The 8062-nt window shown below is 33.1% G+C and overlaps 1 protein-coding gene across 1 annotated transcript; it reads left to right on the forward strand.

Annotated features, from left to right (window-relative positions):
- Positions 1-3951: 3951 nt before the first annotated feature.
- On the forward strand, positions 3952-4338 carry LOC130798989 (uncharacterized). The gene has a single exon (XM_057662084.1). It carries the CDS (start codon positions 3993-3995, stop codon positions 4233-4235), a length of 243 nt encoding a protein of 80 aa, XP_057518067.1. The 5' UTR covers positions 3952-3992; the 3' UTR covers positions 4236-4338.
- Positions 4339-8062: the final 3724 nt, after the last annotated feature.

Genomic DNA, 8062 nt, shown 5'->3' on the forward strand with positions numbered 1-8062 from the left:
AAACTTCTAACCTCATGAACATCCTTGGGTGCCTTCCATGTTGAGAAAGCTTTCACCTTCTCGAGATCAACCTGTACTCCTTCACTAGAAATAATGTAGCCTAGGAAAGAAATACTACTACACATGAAAGTACATTTTTTTCATTTTTCCATACAATTTATGCTCTCTCAATGCCTCAAGTAAAACTCTCAAATATATCAAATGCTGATTTTCAGTTTTACTATATACTAGAATATCATCTAAATATACAACAATGAATTTATTTAGAAAGGGACGTAATACCTCATTCATGAGTCTCATGAACGAACTAGGAGCATTGCAAAGTCCAAATGGCATGACAAGCCATTCATATAGACCTTGCTTTGTCTTGAAAGCAGTCTTCCATTCATCTCCTTCACGAATTCTCATTTGATGATAACCACTTTGCAAGTCAATTTTGCTAAACACCGTGGCTCCACTTAATTCATCAAGCATGTCTTGTAGCCTTGGCATGGGAAATTTGTATTTGATAGTTATGTTGTTGATGGCACGACTATCGATACACATCCTCCAAGTTCCTTCTTTCTTTGGCACCAAAAGGGCAGGCACCGCACATGGACTAAGGCTTTCACGCACATAGCCCTTTTCCATGAGTTCTTCAACTTGTCTTTGCAACTCCTTAGCTTGCTCGGGATTGCATCTATAGGCTGCCTTGTTTGGTAATGAGGCTCCCGGTACCAAATCAATTGCATGTTCAATACCACGAAATGGAGGCAACCCTTTAGGCAAATCATCGGGAAACACATCTGCAAATTCTTTAAGCAAGTTTCTCAACGGAATAGGGTTAGTCACATGAGAAACATCATCAACAATGGGCTTTATAATAAGCAGAAACCCCCCTCCCTCTATCATGCATTCTTCCTCAAACTCCTTCCTAGACATAAGGAAGTTTGGTTTCTTTTCCACCATAGGTTCAACCTTAGGGGGCAAAGGTAACAGCCTAATCTTCTTTCCTAATTTGGTAGTGACCGTATAGACATTAGAAACACCATCATGAATAGCTTTTCTATCAAATTGCCATGGTCTACCAAGCAAAATATGACACGCACTCATAGGTAAAACATCACACCAACGTTCATCATAAAAATTTCCTGTAGTGAATGAAACTAGTGCTTGTTTCTTAACCTTTAAACCGGTGTCATTATCCAGCCAATTTAACTTGTAAGGTTTAGCATGATCTCGTGTAGGTAATTTAAGCTTACTTACAAGTTCAGTTGAGGCCACATCCATGCATGATCCTCCATCAATAATCACATCAAAAACCTTGTCTAGAACCTTGCATCTAGTATGAAAAAGGTTCTCTCGTTGTTGCATATCTTTGAGAGGTTCGGAATGTAGAAGTCTTCTCACAACACCACATAATGGGGCATCATTTTCTTCAGCACCATATTCCTCATATTCCTCCTCCTATTCCTCTTCTTCGGAACCCCACTCTCCTTCTTGAATAGTAAGTGTATTCCGTTTTGGACATTCACTAGCAATATGTCCTCTTTCATGGCACTTGTAACAAGTTCTTTTGGATGCATCTTGCTTGAAATCTGGTTTTCCTCCATAAGTTTTCGAAGGGTTAGTAGGAACAGTTGATTTAGAAGGGCTAGGAAAAGAATCACCTTTTCCCGCGGAAGAGAATGCTCTAAAAGGAGGTCTTGGAGCATTCTTCGGTTTGTCTTCTTTGTTTTGTGCTTCAACCTTCCTAGCAGCCTTCAAGACCTCATCATAAGTGGAATAAGGTAGAAGATCCACCTTATTAGAGATTGGTTTAGGAAGCCCCTTTGTGAAACGCGCAATTTTGAGTGGTTCCTTCTCTTGTATGTCACACACCAAGCTAAGCTTCTCAAACTCACGCACATATTCATCAATAATACGCTCACCTTGATTTAGGCGAGTTAGTTTGACATATTGATCTTGCACATATTCACGTGGGACCCAACGTTGCTCCATTTTCTTCTTGAGTTTTTCCCAAGATGCAATCTTTTCTTTTCCTTCTCTCCTTCTCTTGGCTTTGAGGTTATCATACCAAAGCCCAGCAAGTTTTGTCAATTTAAGAGTCGCCATTTTACAACTCTTATCATCATCATACTCTTTATACTCAAAAATATTCTCTAATCTTCGTACCCAATCATAAAAAACCTCCGGATCACTAGAACCATCAAATTCAGGAAGTTCTAGTTTGAAATTTCTATCTTCTTGATTGTTACGAAAATGGGACTCGCCATGGGTGGGAGTGGAATTCTCTAATTCCTCTACCCTTCTACCCACTCTAAGCAACGTCTCTCCAATGGCATCCATCCTTGTTTCAGGCCTCTTCATTCCATCGTGCAGTACATGAAGTTGATCCACAATTACTTTTAACATTTCGGCATTGGACTGATTATCACCCATGCTGCGTTTTAACGAGTGCAATCTCGTTCAATAAAATTTGGCTCTGATACCAACTGATGTGGAAATGTAATGAGACCGTGTGTATGAGTTAGCTTAAGAATAAGCTCAACAAGGAACGAAGCAAGAGAACACCCACGCAACTTAGAAACTTATTCTAGATTGGATGGTTTCTTTGAGCAGCAAAAATTCACTAAGTATTTTAAACTCTCAAAGCTTTTACTCTCAAACACTAAGTAATAATTATAAAAGGAGCGTGCAACACAAAGTAAGCACAAAGAAATTCACAAAGAAAATCAGAATTTTGTTTTCAATCTCACTTACCTAAAATGCATGGCAATCAGTTTCTTTTATACTAAAAATAATGCAAGTGTTACAAGCCTTCAAGGAACCTTTTAACTTCCTTCAAGGAACCTTTTAACTTCCCCCCTTACAAAATCAGAAAATAAAGCATTAAACAAAAGCTAGAATTTTTTAATGTTAAGCATTAAGGCTGATAATGACCCCTTGCATTTCTCCTAAAAAAAACCCTTTGCATTTCTCCTAAAAAAAACCCTCTACTGAAGCTTCAAGTTGCTGCTTGAATTGTGCCTTATTCAAACTCCCATTTAAGGCAAGTAATAAAGGGTTGCTTTGAAGAGAATCCAACGAAATTAGCAGCCATTTGCTTGACATTTGCGTGGCTAAGTAAAGCATGGACCGTAGCTTGTGTTGTAGGAACCGTAACTTGATGATCTTGGACTTCGTGGACTGAATTCTCATCATCTATGCTCTACCTGTTCCGACAAATAAATGGTTAATATCATTACTAAAAACTAGGATCGATTATGTTAAATTAGAAGAACAAATTAAAAGACGAATCTGAAGAATACCTAACTCCATAGCACGGGAGATAAACTTGAAAATGACAGCGATTAGATTTTCTAAATTAGTACTTATTTCCTAAAGTGACGACCCTTAATGTTATCACTTTTGATTCTCCCTAATAATGAGATGGCAGGAGAAAAGGAATATGTATAACCTTGGGACTAATATATATATATATATATATATATATATATATATATATATATATATATATATATATATATATATATATATATATATATTATAACTTGTGACTAATATTCAGTTCATCATAAAACTCAGTCATAAAACGAGTCTCTACACATTTAAGGCTTACAACTTATGGATACATTTAACCCTATACTTTAATTAGATCACTTTAAATAGAACATATATATATATATATATATATATATATATATATATATATATATATATATATATATATATATATATATATATATATATATATAAACTCAACGCTACCAAGCAAGCCAACAAGTACATAACTTCATGACTCAGTATTAACTAATGACACGCCTTCAAAATCCAATAACCTTGAAGGTGTAAAGACATGCCTAGTGTCACATACGTGGGCAAAAACCAATAATGCATTTCCCTTTTCATAATAATACGTCGTCCTTATCCAATATTCCAATCCACTTCTAATCTTCTATATATACGAAGAACAACTTACTTGTTTTTGAGTACTAATATAATATAACATAATGTCAGGAGCACAAGGAGCAAACCCGCCGACGTCGTTTACAGCAACGACGTACGAGTCAGTGCAGGAGCAACAGAACAGACCCAGGACTGATATAAGGTCCCGGGAGGATGACAAAGGAATTCAGATTGATAAACTTCAGGACAAAGTTGAAGATGCTGCTGGTAAAGGAGGACCCGTTTTTGGCCCGGGTAAAGATGATCCTCCTGATAAGCAAGATTTGGGTGTTACTGGGACTGGTTAATCCGTTGCATTAACCCGTATTTTATTATAATTAGGCCCGGCCCAGATGTTTTTATTCTTTTTTTTTTTTTTTTTTTTTGTAATAAAAGGTTTTTTAGTATATGATGTGTAAATTAATGAATAATAATATGTGAAAGATAAATTTCTATTTTGCAATTATATTTGGAGCTTTGATCAATTCTTTATTCCTAATTAATCATACTTTATAGTATTATATATATTATAATTCAGAAAATTTTGTGCCATCTGACAAATATAAGTACAATTTTCATCTTAATATGTCAATTTTTGCATTGAAATTCTTATGTAACAATTAATTTTAATAATATTGAAATTCTTAGTCTCATCAATTTAATTTATCTTTTTTTATATAAACATACATATGCTAAAAATTCATCTTTTTTTATATAAGCATACATATGCTAAAAATTTTCTTTTCTTTATATAAACATACATATGCTAAAAAATAAAATTCTTTGTCTTTTAAATTTAATTATACTAAAGATGAAAAGATTAAATTTTAAGATTTTTTATTAGTGCCACATACATAGCTTTTATTTATATGATTGAATTCCAAAATCTTTATTTAGTGCATCCCACATACTTAAGAAAGAGTAGATGGTGTTTATATGATTGAATTCCAAAATCTTTATTTAGTGCATCCCACATACTTAAGAAAGAGTAGATGGTGTTTTAAGAATTGAGTTTATTGGTTATTTCAAATTAGTATGAAAATTGAGATAAAACTGGAGAAAGATATGAGATTTTATTTCGTTGCTATGTGAATATGAAATCTTATCTCATATAATTATTATGAGTGTAGATGTGGGATAAAATAAGGTTTATAAATTGAGATTAAATTTTGAAGAGTTGAGTGGAGATGAAATGGAAGCAAAGATAAATAAGATATTAATGAAGATGATGTTTAATTTGTTTTCATGTTGACATGTTGTGTAGTTATAGATGTCATAATAATCAAATATATGTTGTTATGATATATGATGATCAAGTTTAGTAAGCATATGAGTAGCTTTTGTTTTAAGTATCACTTATTTTCAAGGGTTAGTAAATATTTTCGATTACAAATATTAATATTAGGTTATTTGATATAACACAAATTGAAGATATTTTGTATTATAATTAGTTGATTTTTTTTGTTATTTTAAAACTTTATTGTTATAATTGTTCCAAATAACATATGTGTTAATTTAACAATAATGTCTAAATTAATATTACATTTTTTTATAAAATAGTTCTATAATCACGTGTCACAAATAAAATTAGGATTGCACTTTCTAAATAACTTGTTTGTTTTCATTACCTTAATATGTTCTTGTGGTACAACTTTCAACATTAGGTGTGAATTTTAGTGCCACTTGAAATAGCCTTCTATAATCATGTGGATGATGGCTTTGGTGCCCCACTTGAATCCTTCTTCTGTTTTTTCTCTTTTGATAAAAATGGTAATTTTTAATTGTTAGTCAATTTGTAATCCTTTAGGAAGTTCGCTTCGTTAGAAATCTACCAAGTTTCCCTTCATTTTCATATATGCCAAGAATCTTCTTGAGTTCTTGGCAATGTTTCAAAATATGGTCATGTTCCCTATGGTATATACCATAGATTAAGATGTCATCTTTCATGAGGGATGGTGCATGGAAGAGACACTAATGACCTATTTATGATGGCATAGAAGATGTCTTGCCAATTCCAATTGAATCCTTCTTGACCTATTTGGTTTCAAGATGATAGCTTTGTGTTGGTATACATAATATCGGGGTGTTACATATTCGGTTCTAGGTTAACCTATCCAAGAGGGTCTATAATAACACAATTATTTCTTTCAGGAGCTTTGGTGGGCTAGGTATTCAGTTGGTTCTCTTTGTTCTCGACTTTTCGGATCAAAAGTGGTACAAATAGAGTTACTCAAACATTTTCTGTCTTAAAGAGATATGTTTTGTAAAAAGTTAATAGATTGGACCATAAAAACGTTTAGAGAGTTTCAACAAATACTTCACACATCAAAAACTCGTCAAATACAATAGTTTTTCATCTTTTATTTTAATTATACTAGTTAGTTAACTACTTATTTGTTGGTAGTTGTTATTTTATAATTTTGTTTTCTTCTGTCATTGATTTATTTAACCATTTCAAATTATAGAGTAAAATAAGTCTCCTATTGCTTTTGCTCAAGTTCTTTCCAGTTTTGATGACTTTCTTTTCTCGCCACATTCCAACGCCCTCATTATGGTCCAAGAATTGAAGCCTTTCTCTCGAATCTATGAAGTTAAGTTGTACACTCATCATAGACCGAGGTCCGGTTACTTTAATTTTTCTATTCTTTATAACTTTTGGTTTACTATTATCGGCTGTAAGGGTTTCCATAAGGCACTTTGCTAGAACTTTGGTCTTCATACAAGATTCCAAATTTCACATTGTCTTTATCATAATAAATTAGAAATTGGTGAGTTAAAATGACCGCCTTGATTTTATTGATCAAGGGGAGACCAATAATGACCTATATGGAGCATGATATCCACCACGAGTCCATGATAAAGTGTCAGGTAATGTTCAACCTTCTCATTTCCCCCAACCTAAAAATGAAAAATATGGTACTAAGGGTGGACCTATCCTAAAGGGTCTATAATAACAACAGTTTATTTGAGGAGATTTGGCGGGTTGAGTTTTTAGTCAGTTACTCTTTTTTCTCGACTTTTCTTATTCATACCATATGGATTTAAATTAGTACAAATATCGGCCTCTTGAAAAAAGTCTTTTGATTGTCTCATGGCTTTGGCATAAGATGACACTTTATTTTCCACCAACTGAAACTTGAGCTGTTTGTTTTTATTCTATTGATTAGCGGCAAAAGGGCATCATAATCTTTCAAATCCATGATATTCAAAACATTGGATATATGTTGTAACTAAATCGACTTCAAGTTCAGTTATTCTGATAAGATGAAAACTAGATCTCACTTATCTCTTAGATGCAACAAATCGACTTCATGTTTAGTTATCCCAATAAGATGAAAACTAAATAAACTAATTCTTGACTATCCAATGTTTGTGGTGTAGAAGCCATTTAATTCTTAGTATGCTACAATATGCTATTCCGGACACTTAGTACAATATTAATTATTTAAATGTTTTACCTTAGAAATCCTTTAATTATATGAACGCATTAGAAGAAAACCAATAATTAATGCTTGCCAAATTGAAACTCATTTAGACAAGCATCATATTGGCTAGAGAAACTAAAAAAAGAGTGAGATTGTGAATAAAAGGGAAAGATGAGATAATTTATTTAAAATTGAAGTATATGTGACATAGATAATTTAGTGCGACAATTAAATTCCAAGCTTGTAGTGTGCATTTTGCATCAAGAAGGGTGTGAGTATCTACAAGAGTTTGAAAATTACAAGCATCATTTGTCCAAGGAAAAGATAAGTTTCTCGTAGTGATATAACTGCTCAATGTTGTTGAAATGGTTTGCATATATATATCCTTTTCGACAAATAAATTTAGACATTTCACCGATCCTATTTCATCTTCTATATATTTAGGTTCCTTTGAATTGTGTGTCGTCTAGTTGTTTTTTTTATTACAGTTTTCTTTTGGTATGACCAACCTTTGTGTTGTTTCCGGTCATCTAAATGTTATCTGTAGAAACGGTTAGAGATAACAAGAGGGGAGGTGAATAGTTGTTTGATAAGTTTAAACGTTTTTGCCTTGTTTTTGCGGAATTAGTAGCTTAAACTTAAATGCGCAAATTTAGAAAGAGACAACACAATTTTTACGTGGAAATCTTCTAGGCCTAAATAGAAGGAAA

The sequence above is a fragment of the Amaranthus tricolor genome, chromosome 13, assembly GCF_026212465.1.
Source record: "Amaranthus tricolor cultivar Red isolate AtriRed21 chromosome 13, ASM2621246v1, whole genome shotgun sequence".
In the NCBI taxonomy this organism is placed as follows: domain Eukaryota; kingdom Viridiplantae; phylum Streptophyta; class Magnoliopsida; order Caryophyllales; family Amaranthaceae; genus Amaranthus; species Amaranthus tricolor.